This window comes from Sinohyriopsis cumingii, chromosome 3 (assembly GCF_028554795.1).
Source record: "Sinohyriopsis cumingii isolate HCF-2022 chromosome 3, ASM2855479v2, whole genome shotgun sequence".
In the NCBI taxonomy this organism is placed as follows: domain Eukaryota; kingdom Metazoa; phylum Mollusca; class Bivalvia; order Unionida; family Unionidae; genus Sinohyriopsis; species Sinohyriopsis cumingii.
Genome location: NC_142963.1, coordinates 49,783,625 through 49,804,185, shown reverse-complemented (window position 1 = coordinate 49,804,185; position 20,561 = coordinate 49,783,625). Strand labels below are relative to the sequence as shown.

The following is a 20,561-nucleotide window of genomic DNA, read 5'->3' as shown; positions in this document are numbered from 1 at the left end:
AACTGCAAACTGCATGGACCCAGATCTGCCATTATATAATGTGCTGTAATGTTCGGGTCTGTGCAGTTTGTTAAGAGTAATCAGTAGAACAAACAACATATACCCTGATCTGCAGGCACATTATGCCACAGCAGGTCAGGATCTTTGTTGTTTGCAGTTTGACTCGACTTATAAGCGAGTATGTATGGTACTAGGAAATGCCACAGTAAGCAGCATTTGATGAATGCTTTTTAAAAAAAATGAATAATATTTAATTTCATGTTTTCTAATTATGCAAATCGATCTAAATTTGCATTGTGTCAATGAATAAATGAAATGGATAAACAAATAAAATTGTTTACCAGGTTTGCATATTAGGATGGGTATATTCACATGAAACAATACTATCTTAATGACAGTATTTTGTATGTATTGAAACCATAGATTCATCAAAATTTAGTATGCCATGCCTAAATGGCGACCCCTGTCATGCATAAAATTTTCAGTAAATAAGAATCTTGATTTGTAACTGAGTATATATGGTATATATTGAGTTGAACAACACATGTGAATCAGGATTTTCTATTTGAATTTCATGGCACATTTATTGCTGTCAGAAACCTCCAGGGTTGGAATGGGGAAGGATAAGTTGTTTTAGTACCACTCTAAAGAAGGGTGTGGTGTTGATAGAATTTTGCAGCTCAGCTATTACCATAGACTGGCTACCCACAGCAGACCTGCTGATAAGTGTGCCTTACTTCTCTCTCCATCAGGGAGTTAACTACAAGAACAGCAATAAAAATGCTGCTGCTGCTGCTGCTTTTGAAAATGAGAATTAAGCTGCTGATAGTGGTAATGATAGTGCTAAGTGGTAATGATTGTGGAAATATTGATGCACCTGCTGCTGCTTTGGGTCATGATGATGATGATGATGATAATGACAGCAATGATGATGATGATGATGATAATGACAAATTATCACCTTTTAACTAGAATGCAGATTCAGTATGTTCATTTATATGCCATCTGTATCAGATGTTACTTACATCTGCTTATATTTAGTGATTAATGATTTCACTATCTACTACTTACCCATTCAGCACAATCTATTTAAAAAATCTAAGAGAAATGCAAATATTTTGTGCTTCTTCTTTATTCTGATACTTAATTCATACAAAAATATTCTGAACTAATTTAAAATTTACATGCCTTAAATAAATGTACACTGTGTAAAGAATATGTCAGTGTTCATAAAAAAATATCTTCTGTGTTGCAATGCAAATCTCTTGCATTGGAAATGCATATCTCCTACTTTGGAAATGGAGAACTTCTGCATTGCAAACACAGATCTTCTGTTATGGAAACACACATTTCCTTCGTTGTAAACATAGAATGTCTGCAGTGCAATCACATGTCTGCATTGGATGCACAGATTTCCATCATTATGGATACACAGGTCTCCTGCATTTGTACTTTAGTATGATCACCTGTTTGATACAAACCTGCATCATAGTTACATGTATTTATGAAAGGTATCTTGACAAACTGGGCTTCTTTGCTTAATTTGCTAAAATTTAATGTTTGTGAATTTTTTTATGTCCATTATTTAAAATGAAACTTGCTCCAAGGCTTCAGAAAGCAGTCACAGTAAGAAAATAAATAAAATGTAAATAGATCAACATGAACATCCCATATCACTATATTTCCTTGTTTGGACTGGTGGCATTACATTTGGTTTGCTGACAGACTGGTTCACACAGCCTCACCTAACAAGACAACACCCCCCCACTTATTTCATCTTTTGGCACTTTCTTTTAGCCATCCATAAGTTTCACTTCTGGCAGATGCAAGACAAGTTTCATCAACTCTTTTAGTACCACAATACAATAAGAAGTCTTTGAATGGCTGGATGAGATAGATTTAACAGGATATTATGTTTGTTTTACAGAGTGAATTCCATACTGAATAGATCAACTTTTGTAGCAGTTAATTCCTAGGTACCATATATACCCATGTATAAAATGCATCAAAGAGCAAACAGCACATTTCAAGAAATTCTGTTACATAATGTATCGGTAGATAAGGGTCTACATCATTGTGGTCCAACTTCATGGTATTTTTTTTGTGGGCTGTGCTCATACAAAATGACAAATCTATAATTCTAGAGTAACTAATATATATATATATATATATATATATATATATATATATATATATATATATATATATATATATATATATATATATATATATATATATATATATATATATATATATATATATATATATATATATATATCATGTATGGCACATGAACTCTACATTTTTGGTTCATGTGTCCCACAGTGTTGACGATGTTTGACCACCTTGGTCTGAATTGTTTATTTGAAAGTTAAACAGTCAGCATAGACTATGATCTGTTGGGGCATATTGTGTTGGCAGATCTTGGTTAATGCTATTTGCATTTCTCTGTAAGAGATATATATATCTTTCAAAAGCATTGACATCAAGTGATGGCTTTGTAAGCAGCTAATGCATTATCTATAGTAACTTTAACATGTTTTGTAAGTTGTGCCAATGTTTGTGGTTATTAAATTCATTAGTATTAATACTTAGACTATTCATTAATATTAATGCATAGATTAGTCATTAGTATTAATACACATGTGGCTTGTCTGCTTGATAATTTATTAATTTCATTATCTAGTCTACATATTTAGTGATAATAAATAAATTACCTGATTTGTTTTTGGTGCTGCTGCCCCCCCCCCCATCTAAGCCCTTAGGCAAGCTGCTTAGTTGCTGACTGGGTAAAAATGGCTCTCTGTATTACTGATAACTCCTAATAAAATGCACAGACCCAGATCTGCTGTCAGTGCATTATGCGACATCATATCTGGGCTGTGTAGTTTGCAGTTGAACTTGCCTTCTAAGTGAGTAACTACAGTAACAAACTAATTACAGCTGGCAAATGAAAACAAATTTATGCATACAAACAGTTTCTTTCCAAACCATATCAAAATATGAGTACTCCTTAGCAATAACTATATACTATGATCTCAGACCATTACCTAATTTACATACCCTTTTAATTCTATATAGTTTATCTTTTTCTTAAAGATGTTCTGTGGGGATTTTCATATTGCACACCAAGAAGAGTTCAACTATTTATGTGTTTTCATTGCTATCTGTTTATCAATGTTCTCAGATGATCTAAATTGAACTTTTATAAATCCCAGTTTGTTTTTAATTCTATTGACAATGTATAGCTAATAATCTGTCTCTCTCTCTTTCTTTATTTTTATTTATTTCTTCATGTTTTATAAGACCTATTGCTAAGGGTATAAAAACATATTATGTAATATTAAATTGCACTCCCTCAACCATTCTCTGTCATTGTGTGGTTTGGTTAGGCAGCTGACTGATAAACAACAAATGAAACATAGGGATGGGCAATAAATAAATGCCTTTATATTAAGTCTCTCCAACCCACCACACTCTCTCTCTCTCTCTTTCTGTAGAAGAGACCAGCGAAAATCCATATAAAAAAAACGAGCATGGTGCATTTTTATTTGTGTCATGCAATGTTGTCTCTGAAACCTATGAATAATGGGAAAATTTAGTCATATGAAGTAGTGGAAAGGGGAAAGTTAGAAATGGAGGATAGAAATAATTGTATGTTTGGTTGCAATGTTAATTAAATTAACGATGACTTATGTAAACTGAAAATACATTTAAATGTTTGATTTACCTCTTGCTGGTTCCTCATTTCACTCAGTTTATATTTTCAACTCATTTAAATATGCACATTAAGCGATGGCAGATCTGGGCCCTTGTGATTTGCAGTTGGATTCATCTTATAAGTGAATATATATGGTACAGTGTATATTGATGTATCTACAGGATCTAGTGGCATGTTGGAATAATTATGGTGATATGGATGGTGCTGCAGGGATATTGTACATCTTTTTAAAACCAATTCCCTCTCTGGCTTCGTTACTTTGTAACATCGTTTGTAACAGATCTTAAATTTGGAGGACCATTAGTTTCTCTTTGCCGAAATATATTTTTTTGGCAGACAGGAATGGCTTTCCTGGACACAATATGTAAATGTGGCCTTTCAAGGAAATATTCAGTAATTTTGTTAAAAATTTTGATACAGTGCATTGTGTGCTGAGCATTTTTATATCAAATGCTTTAGAATTAAAAATGACATGCTGTCTTTTGGAGCATGAACAATTTCTGTATATTTAAATAAGAAGTATCATCATTAATTATGTTGCAATAGACCAGATATAACTAAATAATTCATATGTATTAGTTGGATCCAATTCCAAGCAATACAGAACCTGATCTGCCATCAAATAATATGCTGGCAGTCCAGGGTCTTTGTTGTTTGTTCTTCTTAAAATTTCCAACAAATTGCACGAGCCCAGATTTGCTGGTACATCATGTGATGGCAGATAAGTGTCCATGCAGTTTGCAGTTGAAATCAACTTATAAGTAAGTACATATGGTAACTTTGTAAAAGACTTTAAAATCCTGAAAATTAGGAATGAATTTTTTATTTTCTTAAGTAGCCAAAGATGAGGGTTAACCTCTTTTCAAACATGGTTAATAAGAAATGACGTTAGATTGTTAGCTATGGATATATGATTAATTTTATCACAAGAAGTCATATTGATGTTAACATTGTTATGTAGAACTTGGGGGGGGGGGGTTGTAACTATCTAGCCTTGCTTTTTTGTTGTGTTGTAGGGCTTTGGTATTTTTCTGTCTAATTAATAATACTATTTTCCTTGCACCATATTTCAAGTTATCTTCCTTTGCCAAAGCTCATCTATCCACTTCATTCCAAATTGGCCCTTGGCATAACTGTATATACTTGCTTATGAGTCCAACTGCAAAATGCACAGACCCAGATCTTCTATTGTATAATGAGCTGGCAGATTTGGGTCTTTGCAGTTTGTTTGGTATAATCTGTGGAACAAACAACATAGACCTTGATCTGATGGTGCATTATGTTATGTCAGATCAGGATCTTTGTTGCTTGCAGTTTGATTTGACTTATAAGCAAGTATATATGGTATGTACCTAGTCAAAGCAGTTTTTTATTTGCACAAATGTCCTCTTGTGGATGAAGGAGTTACTGCTTGTAGCAAGTAGAATTATTGAGGAGTAAGACAATTCATGATGTGACTTGTCAGGATTCAACGTGTTGAATTTGATTCCTTGACTTAAATGAAAATTTGAATTAACTGGTTTTTAATTGGTTTGGTGCTTTACAGTACAACATCACACATAGGTTATTTAGTGGTTAGGCAGTTGGAGTAAAGTGTGTTGCCCAAAGACAATAACACATTTGCTGACCCAGGCTGGTCCGATGGTAGGATTTGACCTCTGATCCTTTCAGTTATGAGTCCTGTACACTTTTAAATTTGAAAAACGAACATATGACATATGTTATTTTCTACAGAGTGAATACTCCCAACAATCAGCTGAGGTAAATGCAACAAATAATCAGATTGGATTGTTTTCCTGCATCTATCCAATCAGATAAGTGGGTGGTCAATAGTGTTTTGACTATCTCCATATGTGATAAGTTGATGTGGAACAGACTGGATAAATGACCTGGATAGTGAACATGACTTCAGTAATATAATTTCATCCGCAGTACAAGAAACTGATATTCCTATCTTCATTTGCAAGCTGTTAATAAATAGAATGAATAACACATGTCCACTGTATGGTACTCCACAGTTAGTATGTTTATTTTAAGAAAGGTGTAAAATTAAATGATTGAAAATTAAAACTTAATTTTATTTTGTGGCACATTTTAAAATCAAATCAGTGCCAAAATATTTCATATCAATACATTTGCTGGTTACCAAATAACTTACTTTTTATAAAGATCAGATGTTGTGCACCTGCAGAAGTAATTATTTGTAATCTGATTTAGTCATTGTAATGTTATAAGTGATGCTGCTACACCTTTCAGGTAGTAGACATAATAAATTGGCTGTGCAGAATGACTGTAGGAATTTTTAAAAAATACATGATGACCAGAATGGTACATGCAGCAATATAAATATTTCTTGTTTTTTCCGTTAAAAATTGTGTGGATTCAGACACTTTTTCTGTGGTTTAAATTAGTAGTGAATAACCTTGCATCATACATGTTTGGATTGTACAGTAAATATGACAGTTTGTCATCATACATGTTTGGAATGTACAGTAAATATGACAGTTTGTCATGATACATGTTTGGAATGTACAGTAAATATGACAGTTTGTCATGTTTGGAATGTACAGTAAATATGACAGTTTGTCATTGTACATGTTTGGAATGTACAGTAAATATGACAGTTTGTCATTGTACATGTTTGGAATGTACAGTAAATATGACAGTTTGTCATACATGTTTGGAATGTACAGTAAATATGACAATATGTCATTGTACATGTTTGGAATGTACAGTAAATATGACAGTTTGTCATGTTTGGAATGTACAGTAAATATGACAGTTTGTCATTGTACATGTTTGGAATGTACAGTAAATATGACAGTTTGTCATCAAAGAATGAAGATGCATCGAATGAGCAGTATTAACTTGTACAAACTTACTTTATCATACTTGAAAGTGTTCATTTTTATTTCCATCCATCTGTCCGTCTGTCCGACCGTCTGACCGACCGACCAACTGACAAACAGAAACTCCTGACATGTCAAAAAAGTGCAGTTATGGGTATTCTTGATGCTGATCTATATAAAACATCATTTTAAAGCCCAAATGTGCATTCATTATAAGAAAGAACTCAACTTTGGAAGAGTTTGCTAGTCTGCAAATCCTTTTATGGTTTGGCTCCTGATTATCTACAAATTTGTGGATAATGTATGTATATATGAACTAAGATCCATTTCAAACAACAATTTATACTTACTTCAACCAAATTCTGAGTTTTATAAAAAAGAATTTTGCTTTTTTTTGGAACATGACAAGGGAATTGCATTGCACCTTATTTAAGGTCAGGTGACTCATCCAAGGGGTATATTTTTGAGTAATTCAGTACTGTTCTACTTTCAAACACTGTACTTTAAGATAGTCACAGGTAATATTTACACATGTTCACTATTAATCTTTGTATGAATCCTGTATGTACTCGTCCTTAATGCCTTGTACATATTTTATTGTAGCAGTAAGTCATTTGTCGAGTTTTTAAAAGCAGTGTTGTCTAAAGAAACAACTAATAGAAAATTATAATCATAGATTGGTCAGTTGACCAAAATGAGCTTTTTCTTTAAGTTAAGCTATCATCATCATCATCATCATTATAATTATTATTATTATTATTGCTTGCATTGTGTTAACTTGCCAATAAACCATGTACTGTACCACTAATACTTGCTTATAAGTCAAGTCAGACTCCAAACAGCAAAGATCCTGATCTGCCATAGCATAGTGCACTAGTAGATCAGTGTCTACCTTGTTTGTTTTACTTTTTATTCCTAGCAAACTGCAGAGACCCAGACCTGCTGGTGCATTATGTGATAACATATCTGGGTCTGTGCAGTTTGCAATTGGAGTCATCTTATAGGCAAATATATATGGTACATTTATATTACATACATGCTGTTTGCATGACAGTGCATTTAGACTGAGAATTGGTATATGGTCATTTTTGTTCATATACATTGTTGTTCTAAACACTGGGTAGAGAATTTTACCAATCAGTAGTCAAAAATGTAATTCTTTGTTTCCCCATATGTTAGAGAGAGTCATATCATCACAAGTGTGTTGAAGTATTAGACTTTGTCAATGGCTACAAAGTTTGTTATTGTGACCAATCAGAAAGTGTCTTACATTCATAGATGTGTTTGAATGTATGATAAATATGTGGATATTTATTTCAGTGACATCTGGGACCTGTGGTGGGAATCTGACTGCCACGAGAAAGTTACAGTGGTTCACAAGTCCTAACTATCCAAGAAACTATCCAAACAATATACTTTGTGACTGGATAATCACAGCACCTGAACAGGACAGAGTAGTCACAATCCAGGTAAAGCTTAAATTTTGCTGCCCTATCTTGGAAGAGAGATTCTGGATCTGAATCTATACAGTGCAGGGCCAGTTATGGCATAAATCTGAATCTGTACAGTGCATGGCCAGTTATGGCATAAATCTGAATCTGTACAGCGCATGGCCAGTTATGGTATAAATCTGAATCTGTACAGTGCAGGGCCAGTTATGGCATAAATCTGAATCTGCACAGTGTATGGCCAGTTATGGCATAAATCTGAATCTGTAAGTGCAGGGCCAGCTATGGCATAAATCTGAATCTGTACAGTGCATGGCCAGTTATGGCATAAATCTGAATCTGTACAGTGCAGGGCCAGTTATGGCATAAATCTGAATCTATACAGTGCATGGCCAGTTATGGCATTAATCTGAATCTATACAGAGCATGGCCCATTATGGCATAAATCTGAATCTATACAAAGCATGGCCCATTATGGCATAAATCTGAATCTATACAGTGCATGGCCAGTTATGGCATAAATCTGAATCTATACAGTGCATGGCCAGTTATGGCATAAATCTGAATCTATACAGTGCATGGCCAGTTATGGCATAAATCTGAATCTGTACAGTGCATGGCCAGTTATGGTATAAATCTGAATCTGTACAGTGCAGGGCCAGTTATGGCATAAATCTGAATCTGCACAGTGTATGGCCAGTTATGGCATAAATCTGAATCTGTAAGTGCAGGGCCAGCTATGGCATAAATCTGAATCTGTACAGTGCATGGCCAGTTATGGCATAAATCTGAATCTGTACAGTGCAGGGCCAGTTATGGCATAAATCTGAATCTATACAGTGCATGGCCAGTTATGGCATTAATCTGAATCTATACAGAGCATGGCCCATTATGGCATAAATCTGAATCTATACAAAGCATGGCCCATTATGGCATAAATCTGAATCTATACAGTGCATGGCCAGTTATGGCAAAAATCTGAATCTATACAGTGCAGGGCCAGTTATGGCATAAATCTGAATCTATACAGTGCATGGCCAGTTATGGCATAAATCTGAATCTATACAGTGCATGGCCAGTTATGGCATAAATCTGAATCTATACAGAGCATGGCCAGTTATGGCATAAATCTGAATCTGTACAGTGCAGGGCCAGTTATGGCATAAATCTGAATCTGTACAGTGCATGGCCAGTTGTGACATAAATCTGAATCTTTACAGTGCATGTTCCGTTATGGCATAAATCTGAATCTATACAGAGCATGGCCAGTTATGGCATAAATCTGAATCTATACAGTGCATGGCCAGTTATGGCATAAAATTGCACTGGAAGAGATGTCAGTAAAAAGTTAGTAGAATTGTTCAAGAGCTGTCTTGAAGCTCTCCACTATTTGGGTGTAATCAGTACTGTCACTAAGATGATTCCAGTCCACAATTGTTTTTACGAAGAAAGAATTTCTAAATTGTATTGTTCTTTATTGCTCAACTATGAAGCATCTACTTTTATTCGTTACTTGTTTTTCTTCAGTGTTTATATTTTCAAAATTAAGAACAGTTTAAGCTTTAATTTGGTGTTTTTGTCTTAATGGTTTTAAAACATTTTTTGGTGAGAGAGACGGCACTAACCCCTCAACTACTTTATTGAGGTATGTCAGATGGATCATACTGCACCTGTCTTGGAGTGTTGGTAGACCCAGGCTAGTTAACATTTTGGTGACACATCCTGCTTCACTAGTTTTGTAGTCACTAGGTACAAATCTTGCTGCCTGGCATTGAACATTTTTGATTCTATCGACATCTTTAGCATAGTATGGATCCCAGACAACACAACAATACTCTAACAAGGATCTGACCAGATAGGCAGTTCATCTACAAGTCTGTGGACAGTGTTTGAGGATTCATTTTAGAAATGCTAATGTTGTGCTTTATTTGTTGACTTGATAATATGCAATTCAAGGGAAGTTGGTATAATCATCATCATTATTGTCCTCCTCAACAACAACATTGTCATTCACATAGGTCACACACTGATCAACCATAATGCACTAGTAACATTGCCATTGCACTGGAATATTTTAGTACACTGGCAATGGTATTTCTGTATACTGGCAATGATATTTCTGTACACTGGCAGTGATATTTCAGTACACTGGCAATGGTATTTCTGTATACTGGCAATGATATTGAAGTACTCTTGCAATGATATTTCTGTACGCTGGCAGTGATATTTCAGTACACTGGCAATGGTATTTCTGTATACTGGCAATGATATTTCTGTACACTGGCAGTGATATTTCATTACACTGGCAATGTTATTTCTGTATACTGGCAATGATATTGAAGTACACTTGCAATGATATTTCTGTACTCTGACAACAAAAAAATGAGCCTTGTCAAGAGTATCTGATTGATTTTACTGTTTTAATAATATAAAGACAATGATGATTTGAAAAATGTTGGTCTTTACATTGCATAAGAATGAATTCCTTAGAATTTGACTGAAAAACACGACTTTTTGACCATTAAATTTACAATTTTAACAAAAACTTTAATTTTTCAGTATTATTTTTAAGACCTGTGGCCACTTTATATACTCATTCATTATATCATATAATGTGATTCAACATAATTCTAGCAATTTCAGAGACAGAGAACATGTATTTATTGTTTTCTTGTTGTGGTCATGGTAATTTTAATAAGAAAGTAATGGTTTCTGCACAGTGCTTTTAGTTCAGGACCTAATGGTCAAGGTGGTCATGACCAGTGACTAGTGCCTATGTCGAGGCGTGCTTTTAATGTACTTGTTTAAAGTACAGTACTGGTCATAGTGCCATGCAGCTTAGTGCAAATAGCAGTTGGATGAGTTGAACATCATGCTGCCAAAAGTAAGTCATTCTCATCATGCTGCCAAAAGTAAGTCATTCTCATCATGCTGCCAAAAGTAAGTCATTCTCATCATGCTGCCAAAAGTAGGTCATTCTCATCATGCTGCCAAAAGTAAGTCATTCTCATCATGCTGCCAAAAGTAGGTCATTCTCATCATGCTGCCAAAAGTAGGTCATTCTCATCATGCTGCCAAAAGTAAGTCATTCTCATCATGCTGCCAAAAGTAGGTCATTCTCATCATGCTGCTAAAAGTAAGTCATTCTCATCATGCTGCCATAAGCAGGTCATTTTGACCTATTGTTTAGCCAGCTTTGGCAGAAGCTCAACATAGCAATCACTTTGGCATCTATGTACATGTTTGTACATAAGTCTTTACCCTAGATTAACTTCAGTGGTCAAATTTTTCTTTCCTTTTATTTCATTACTGTTTTATCCCACCCTCTATGAAAAAATGGTCATAACATTATTTTTCTAATTTCTAAGATTTTCTTGTCTTACCTTTTATATTTGTAGATTTTCTTTACAGATACAGACTAAAGGTCTAATATTACAAGTATTTTATGCACCTTCATTTTGTTTCAGATAGAGGATTTCCTTGTTGATGAACCACTTGATTGGCTTGAGGTGCATGATCGCGGGTTTGAGGAAGATGATCTCATACTTCTGCTGAGTGGAAACCAGACTGTGTACAGAAATATTGTTTCCTCTGGCAGACAGATATTTATACGTTTTAGAACCAGTCTAAAACATTCTTCACAGGGATTTAATATTACATATCAGAGTGGTAAGTAAGTTTGGAAATTAAATAAATTATTCCAAAACACAAGGGCTTATCAAATGTAGTCCAGGTTCTTGAAATACCTAAGTGAATGATCATAGTTAAACTAAACACATAGTGATTCTGTAATTATTGATACAACTTTGTATACTTGTGGCACAATAATTTACAGAAAGACTGTCTATTCAGACTGCTTCAGTGGCCTAGTGGATTGAGTGTCTGCCTCAGAAGTGGGAGGTTATGGGTTCGAACCCCGGCCGAGTCATACCAAAGACTTACAAAAATGGTACTAACAGCTTCCTCGCTAGGCGCACAGCATTAAGAGGTTAGTGTTAGGACTGGTTGACCTGGTGTCAGGATAATGTGACTGGATGGGACATCATGCTTCATGTCTGTGGCATGATGTCCCAGTGCTAGACGTCATTATAAACTGCCACACTGCAGACATCGTAGTGATATGACTGAAAAATTGTTAAAGCTACGTTAAAAATCCTAATCTCACACACACACACACACACACACACACGCACACACACACACACACACACAGAGACTATTCAGGCATTTTATAACTAGCATAACAGCTGATGTCATGGAAAAGGAATAATTACCAAAGCAGCTCCATTTCATATTTTTTAAATTTTGCATCTGTTTTTGACAAATTACATACAAGAAGGAGCTTTACTAATGATTTACGGTACATCACTGGAAAATTTAGCATTTGCAAAAGAAGGAAGAATGTAACATTTTAACTCACATTATCTATTATGACTCTATGGTCATAAACTAAGTAATAAAAAAAGAGCAAAAGCCAACAAATTTTGTAAAATTCAACAAATAATTTATTTCCCTAGAATACAAAGTGAAAATTATCCAAAAAAAATACAGTATTGTGAATTAAATCCAAAATAGACCTAGAAGTTCTATCACATGTCCAAATGTAAGAAGTTCCAATTGAATTCCAATGGTATTCCAAATAAATTCTGATATTGAGTGTGTTCCTGTGCCTGTAGTCTCGAATATACTAATGTGCCAGTGGCCTGGAGTGTGGCAATGTGCTAACAGTCTTTTGATGTATCAGAATAATATAATCCAAAATGTTCTTGACTAAATTCAGTATAATTCCAATTAATGTTCCAATCCAAGAATATTTTTGAGCACTTTTTAATTTCAGTGAATAATAATTTGAATAAATAAATCCACCTGAATCAAAAACTGAAAGCAACAGTAAGATTGATTTTACTTCAGATGTTAAGGCAAGAATGACTAATATTTCATGTAAACAACATTATATAAAAAAATAAGACACAACAATACAGCCAGGATGTAGGCCAATCTCCTCTATAAAACATTCAAAGTTATGAAGAGGTTAAAGAATTTCCAAGTGGAAATCTGATGTCCTAGACCGAGACCCAAATAAACATGTTTGTCTCCATTGACAATGATCAGATTTAATCCACATCATTGAGAAATATTGTGTTATGTTGTTAACAAAATAAATATTACTGGTTAGGTGCAACGTAAACTTGATTTTGGACAAGGTCAGGTACAATATATATATATATATATAATTATATATATATATATATATATATATATATATATATATATATATATATATATATATATATATATATATATATATATATATATATATATATTACCTATACTTATTAAGAGAGGCCAACAAATAGTACAGATTAAATATGCATAACACCTTCCCTCATGATGAAAGAAATATCGATAAAATAAAGCTTTCTTTTAACTATCAGTCAAATATACACATGATTAAGACTACATTAGATGAAGTCTTATGAATGACACAAAATAAATATGAAACAATATGTGAAATTGCATTTGCAGTTAGATTATCTTTCCCTTGATGTGCTTGATGTCAGTATTGTATTCCTGCAACATCAAACTCCGTCTTAATAATATCTGATTTTTGTTTTTCATCTTGCTGATGAAAGTAAGGGCTGTTGTGATCACTGAATACAATAATCAGAGAATGAGCTGAACTAATGTACACTTCAAAGTATTGCAAAGCCAATATAAAAGCCAAACTTTCCTCCTCAATTGTGGAATAATTGCAATGCCAGTAGCTGGTACAGGAAAGTAACATTTCCATTGGTCAGATTCTTACCACGTGATCAAAATGAATTGCATTCATTTCTGTATGAACTGTAAGGAGAACTACTTTTCTAAGAATACCCACTTCTATAAATAGAGTCACGTGTACAGCATAATATAAACACTGCTAGTGAAGGCAGACACGAAGTAAGCAATAAAGGAAAAGAACATTCTTACAATTTAAACAAAAAGAATTAAATCCTAAAGACTAAAGCAACTGATATTTCTCATCTTTTATGAGTAAAATCATTCTTTCTTTGGGGAAATTTGTTAAAAATATGGATAAAAATGTTTGAAAGTGCGCTAGGTCAAGGTCACTAGTATACGGTATTTATAGCTATCCAACGCTGAAACTGATATGTCAGAATTTGGAGATTTTTCGCTAACTTTGCCTTATCAGATAGATTATATGCAGGAAGATATTGAAAATTTTGACCCATCCATATTTGACGAGCCTTTTGAAGTGGAAGAATCACAAACTGAGTTACCATTTAGTTTGAATGAACCAACACCAGTCACGTTCCCATTTGATAACAAGGATGACCACAAACCAAAATGCTTCAAATCACTTAAAGAGGAAGATCTCTTAAACATATCTGAACAGCGGTACTCAAAGTCTATGAAGAAAAATACTCAATGGGGCTACAACACTTTCGCAGGTAGATTTATTCATTCATTTAATAATCATAATAAATTAACAACAACAACAATAATAATAATAATAATAATAATAATAATAATAATAATAATAATTAGTAGTATATTGGACTGTTCATCAATGTAAGCTTAAAGTAACATTGCTTGATACTTAATTTGCTCTTATTTATTATTTTCTTAAATTATGTTATGAAAAGGCATTATTTTGTTAATTTTTATGCAGAAAGAAAGAACGAAAAATAATTATAAATCATTCATGCCATTTTTTTTATAAGAATGAGACTTAACTTTCTCTGCAGTGAATAAGGTGTACTTTATCTTTAAAGTAATACTTGTGACAGCCTAAAAATGTAACCAATCTTTTATATAATAGTAAATAATAATAAAAAAATGAAGAGAAGATATGCATGAATGATTCTTCCCAAAGATCTAAATATTTTAAATGTTAAAAAATTAGATACTACCAAGCTGAAAAACATGAATTTCAGAATGGTGCAAAGAGAAGAATATTGAGATTGATATGAAGTCAGCTGAGTCTTCACATTTGGCCCAAATGTTAGCCATATTTTATGCTGAAGCAGCCCCCAAGGTCACCGAAACAAGAAAGAGGATGCTCCCTGAAGCCCAAGCTGAGGAATACCATAAAAACACATTAAAAAATGTCCATGCTGCTATTAATCACTACATGCAGGTTGAATGTGGTCGTCAAATCAATATTGTTACAGACCCTGAGTTTAGAAAAGCAAATGACATGTTAAATGGAAAATTAAAGTTTAACACAAAGAATGGTTTATCAAGATCAACTCAACACAAACCCATTATTCCTCCATCAGACATGTATGCAATCAATAAGTACCTGATGCAAGATAACCCTATCACACTCAGATACAGGATTTGGTTATATCTGTCCATCCACTATGTTACTCGTGGATTAGAATTTCACAGTCAATTAACACCCAACAGTCTTGAAATCAGGTGTGATGAAACAGGGGCTGAATATGTCATTCTGACCCATCAAACTATACAAAAAAATCATCAGGGAGACTTAAATGCTAAGGAGGAAAATTCTGACAAGAGAATGTATGCAACTGGTGGTCAAAACTGCCCAGTCAGGTCACTAAATTACTACCTCACACGCATTAATCCAAAAGCTGAATCATTATTTTGTCACACTGATAAAAATGCTTTTGAAAATCCCAAATTGTGTCAAATATGGTACACAACAAGATGTGTTGGAAAGAGACAATTTAGCTGTTTTATGCCTGACATATGCAAAAATGCCCATATATCTGCAAGATATACTGCTCACTCTCTTCGTGCCACAGCTTTGAATGCAATGACAGATGCCAACCTTCCAGCTAGGCACATTATGTCTTTGTCTGACCACTCCAATGAACTATCATTGAAACCATACACAAGGCCCAGCACTCAACATAAACAACAAATGAGCAACATTCTTTCCAATGTATGTTCAAATGTAGCATTGTCTGCTCAAGACTCTTCAGCAATGCTATCTCATGCAAATGTAAATGTTCAAATGACCCCTACAAACTCAGGCGGTACTAAGCAAGAAAATGTTAAAATGACCACTACAAACTCTAGCAGTACAAATAAAGTAAATGTTAGCACTGAATCTGCTCAAAATCACCTACAAGCACTGTCACATAGTACAATGAACTCTATGACAGGTTTCATTACACAATCAACCTGTCATTTCAATAACTGCACATTCCAGTTTAGTTCCAACTAAAATGAGTAAGTGCAAACAAGTTAAGGAAATACATGATTTTCAAGTTAAGTGCCCCATCTCAACTATCCAGGCTAGAATAATAATTTACAAAGCATCATGTACAACTCCTGGTTTTTATTATTTGGCAATTTTCAATGAATAATTATAGACAAATTAAGAAAATGCATAACAAATAGTTATATACAAGTACAAATATCAAAGTAGTAAATACATGAATGTGTCATACAATTTTTCATTTTTATAGTGATATTGCTGTATTGTAATTATTGTTACACTATACTTAGAAAAGTGTGTAAACAATAAACACAAAATTAAACAAATTAAATTGTCTTGCTGTTTTGAACCCCCGAGTTAAAAAGTCATAGCTTCTTCCACAAGGAGCATTCTATATCTGCATTTGCCTCAGTTTGCATCTGTCCTTTTGTGTGACTATTTTCAACAATGATGACACACATTTGATGAGAGGGATCAGGTTATAAACCATTGTCACTAATCAAATCATAATAATAACTTAAGGGATAAAATAAATACTCAGTTATATTAGATATGTGTGTGTGTGTATGTCTGAACTAACAAAACTGATCACAGACTTTATATAACCTAACATCATACACATAAATGTATTAGTCTATCTTGTTTATAAACACGAAAATAGGTTTTGAATAGCGAAATTAGATCACTCATGTGTCAGAACAGTGATGAATCTGCCAAATCACATTCAGTCAGTCTACGAATGCATACATTCTTACAGCCATGACATCACGACTTTAAATATTGAGCTCTCACTTTGAATAAACGTGTCCATTAAGGCAAAATATAAAAATCATGACAGCATTGTTATAATTCCTTACATGGGCTATCATTGGTTTAAGGACTGATATTATGATGACCTTGTTACAATCAAGCAGGACAATCCTAACTGCTATAAATAGCTACGTAACAGAAAAACCCCAAACATGTATTACTACGCTCGATTAAGATTTATATTTTTTAATGAGGCAAACAAAATAACATAACAAATAATTAAAATTTCAATTATAAGAGTTTAACATTGTTTTTTCTGAGTTCATCATGGTATAAACTGTCAGTTGTCGACTCACACAGCTTACATAACGCCCTTCGGGTGTTATTTGCCATGTGAGTCGGCAACTGACAGTTTATACCACAATGAACTCAGAAAAAACAACGTTAAACTCTTAAATAATTTCTCTGGTCTTATTTAATATTTTTTTTAAATTACACACTGGTTGATCTACATCATTTTTGTCTTCTTGAATCAATACTCCTTCAACCCCAAACATTGCTTGCATCAATGAACATTTTAAGTGACTGAAATTTGGAGCTGAAAGAACTGGTGCATTCTTAAGCATGGCTTTTAACTTATTGAAAGCCTCCTGACATTTTCAGACCACTTAAGCTGGGTTTTCTTGCTCAACAAATTGGTCAGGGGCTCAGCAGTTATGGAAACATTGGAGAACATTTTCCAAAACTATCCTGTCATACCCAAAAATCGCATCATTTGCTATTTACTGATAGGCACAGGGAATTCAGAGATAGCCTTTACCATAACGTCTATATATTTAACTTGCCCATGTCTTACAATATGTCCTAGAAATGTAACACAAGCACAGCAAAACTCACTTTTACTTAAATTAATCATTAAATTTGCATAAATTAGTCTGTCAAAGAATTTCTGAATGGTTACCAAGAGATCTTTCCGGGTGACATTGTGGATGATGATGTCATCAATGTATGTGTCAGAATTATCTAGATCAGATGTACTCATGTTCATTGAACATTGAAAAGTACAAGGTGAACCTTTCATTCCAAATGCATCACTTTATTTTGATAAAATCCATCTGAAGTTACAAATGCTATAAGTATTTTGTCCTTTCTGTCAGTAGTATTTGGCTGGATCCTTTCAGAAGACCAAACTTGTTGACATATTTTGCATTTCCAATTTTGTCAATGCATTCATTGATTCTTGGCTATGAAAATGAATCTGTTTTGGTCACACCGTTCACTTTTCTGTAGTTAGTGCACATGCGGAAAGTATTATCTGGTTTCAGCACAAGAATATGTGGTAAACTTCAGTCACTTTTACTTGTTTCTATGAAATCATTCTCCAGAAAATACTGAATTACTGTTTCAAACACTCCTTTTTGAGAGGGTTCATCCTGTACACCTGTCAACTCTCATGCTGGGAGAAAAAGCTCCTGATTTCTGGGGTCATTCCATGTGTAGATCTTAATTTCATGTCTCCTGATTCTTAAAGAGAACTCCTGACTACATTATGTTTGTTGATTTTTATTTCTCCTGAAAAGAAATCCTACATAAATAGATCTATTTTATGCAATCCACATAAGCCATGTTCCATTTTACTACCTGTGAATTTTGTTGTAACAAAATAATTATTATTACACTACAAATTTTTTTCCTTTAATAAATAGAATCTTTGTTAAGTTTAAACATTATTCACATCAATGTATGATTTTTTAAAACCCTACAACAATACTAAAATCAGAAAATAAACCACAGCAAAAAAATAAACCACAACAATAAAGTTGTCAGCAATTGGTTTCAATCCTGTGAATGGTCACTATGGAGGCTGTAGCATCTCCATTCCCACCAAAAGAAACTTACGTAAGTGAACACTTGTCATTATTTTATCGTATATACAAAATATTAATTACCATCATTAAATTAAAAGAAGGAAGGAAGAAACATGCCTCAAAAAACTGATTGAAAATAAATGTGCTCTTTATTTAACAATGTTAAATGCATTTTGAGTTGAGAATAAGAAACAAAGGTGGGATGTAAAATGTGGGAAAAATAGTTGCCAAAGGTACTGTAGATTGAGACTGTGTATTTAAGCATTGCTAGTTAAAACAAGATAGGCCATTGTTTGTTTGCCAATCAGTTGCTGGTTATTAGATAACACACACTGTATAACATTGGTTCCCAAAGTGAGTGGTACAGCCCCCTTAGGGGCGGTGGGATTACCAAGGAGAGTGCTAATGCTGAATAAAGCTTGTTACGGGGTAAGGTAGGTGGATGTTGAGGATAACCAAGGGGGTTGGGGCCCGAAAAAGTTTGGGAACCACTGCTGTAGAACATGGTTTCTTTGAATTATGTTGGAGGGCCAGTCCATTTCACCAGTCAATTGCAATGATAATGATTAACTGTTAATTAGACACACTGGCTTTCTTGCTTGTTTACTTAAGACTAACCTTTAGCCATTGTGCAGTTTGGTCACAGCTGATCGGATTATGCAAAGAGGGTACATTCTTGGGGGGAATATAAGGCATGTCACAGGAGAAAAGGAGTGTGTCCTTTGGGAATTTCATGTACATTGTACCTGGAAGATCAGTCAATATTTAATGAAAACAAGGCTAATGAAATGCTGTGAAAAACTCCCAAATTTAGGTCCCAATCACCATATTTTTTAAATTCAGTCTCCCAATTTGGCTTTTGAAATGTTGACAGGTATGGATGCTATTTCACAGGTGTGGAATCTACAGTTTCATCATCAATTGAATTTACAAGTATGTGAGTGGTAAATTTGAGCCCTGATACTATATTAAAATGTAAAAAGATGCCAAAAATTTTAAACGTATTTGGAGCACTGTTTTAATTTTTGGACTCAGTGAAGAGATCATTTAATTGAGGGGGAGGAATGGACCTGGATGGAATTATGGCTCTAAAAACAAATTGTAAAGAAACATACATTGGCTCAGATTTGTACAAATAAAACAACAATAACAAACAGAACTAATTCTATCCATCATATTAGTTTAAAAAATATAAATTTAGATAAAAGAAAAAAAAAATACCCGGGTTGGCAAGAGAATTCCAGGCCCCTACCCCACCTTCTTTTGGTGATGATGATTAAAATATCAATCCCCATATGTTACATGCGCCACATGAATCAAGCCAGAATTGTACAGAACTCTGCTATGTACCAAAAAGGACCAAGCAGGTACACTGGCATTTTAGAAAACATGGATGGTGCAGCACCTAGTTAGAGCTACAGAAGACCTGAGTTTGTTCCCAAGTCAGGCAAAACATTTTTATTTTACACAGTAACGTATGTAATATTTACAGGGTCTGTTTTTATCTTTACAGGTTGTGGTAGCTTAATAGTTAAAGGATATGGAGAGCTTTATTCCCCTGGGTACAGAGCTTCATCATATCCAAATGGTATAAATTGTACATGGACCATTGAGGACCCCAAGGGGAGGGCACTCACACTTATCTTTCATAATTTTAGTACAGAGGTCACATTTGACACTGTGATGGTAGGTTATTCTTTTAGTTCTCCAATTATAAATTCACCTGACCTA

General features: G+C 34.0%; 2 protein-coding genes across 2 annotated transcripts in view; both read left to right on the top strand.

Annotated features, from left to right (window-relative positions):
* Positions 1 to 20,561, top strand: part of LOC149802826 (uncharacterized) — a 349,692-nt gene that overhangs the window by 69,194 nt on the left and 259,937 nt on the right. Inside the window, exons 5-7 of the mRNA XM_089952278.1 lie at positions 7,891 to 8,039; positions 11,486 to 11,687; positions 20,344 to 20,516. Coding sequence (XP_089808404.1) covers positions 7,891 to 8,039; positions 11,486 to 11,687; positions 20,344 to 20,516 — 524 coding nt within the window. The remainder of the gene's footprint in view (positions 1 to 7,890; positions 8,040 to 11,485; positions 11,688 to 20,343; positions 20,517 to 20,561) is intronic.
* LOC149802828 (uncharacterized) lies at positions 14,829 to 16,386 on the top strand. Its single transcript, XM_089951319.1, has one exon. The coding sequence runs from the start codon at positions 14,989 to 14,991 to the stop codon at positions 16,216 to 16,218; it is 1,230 nt and encodes a 409-aa protein (XP_089807445.1). The 5' UTR covers positions 14,829 to 14,988; the 3' UTR covers positions 16,219 to 16,386.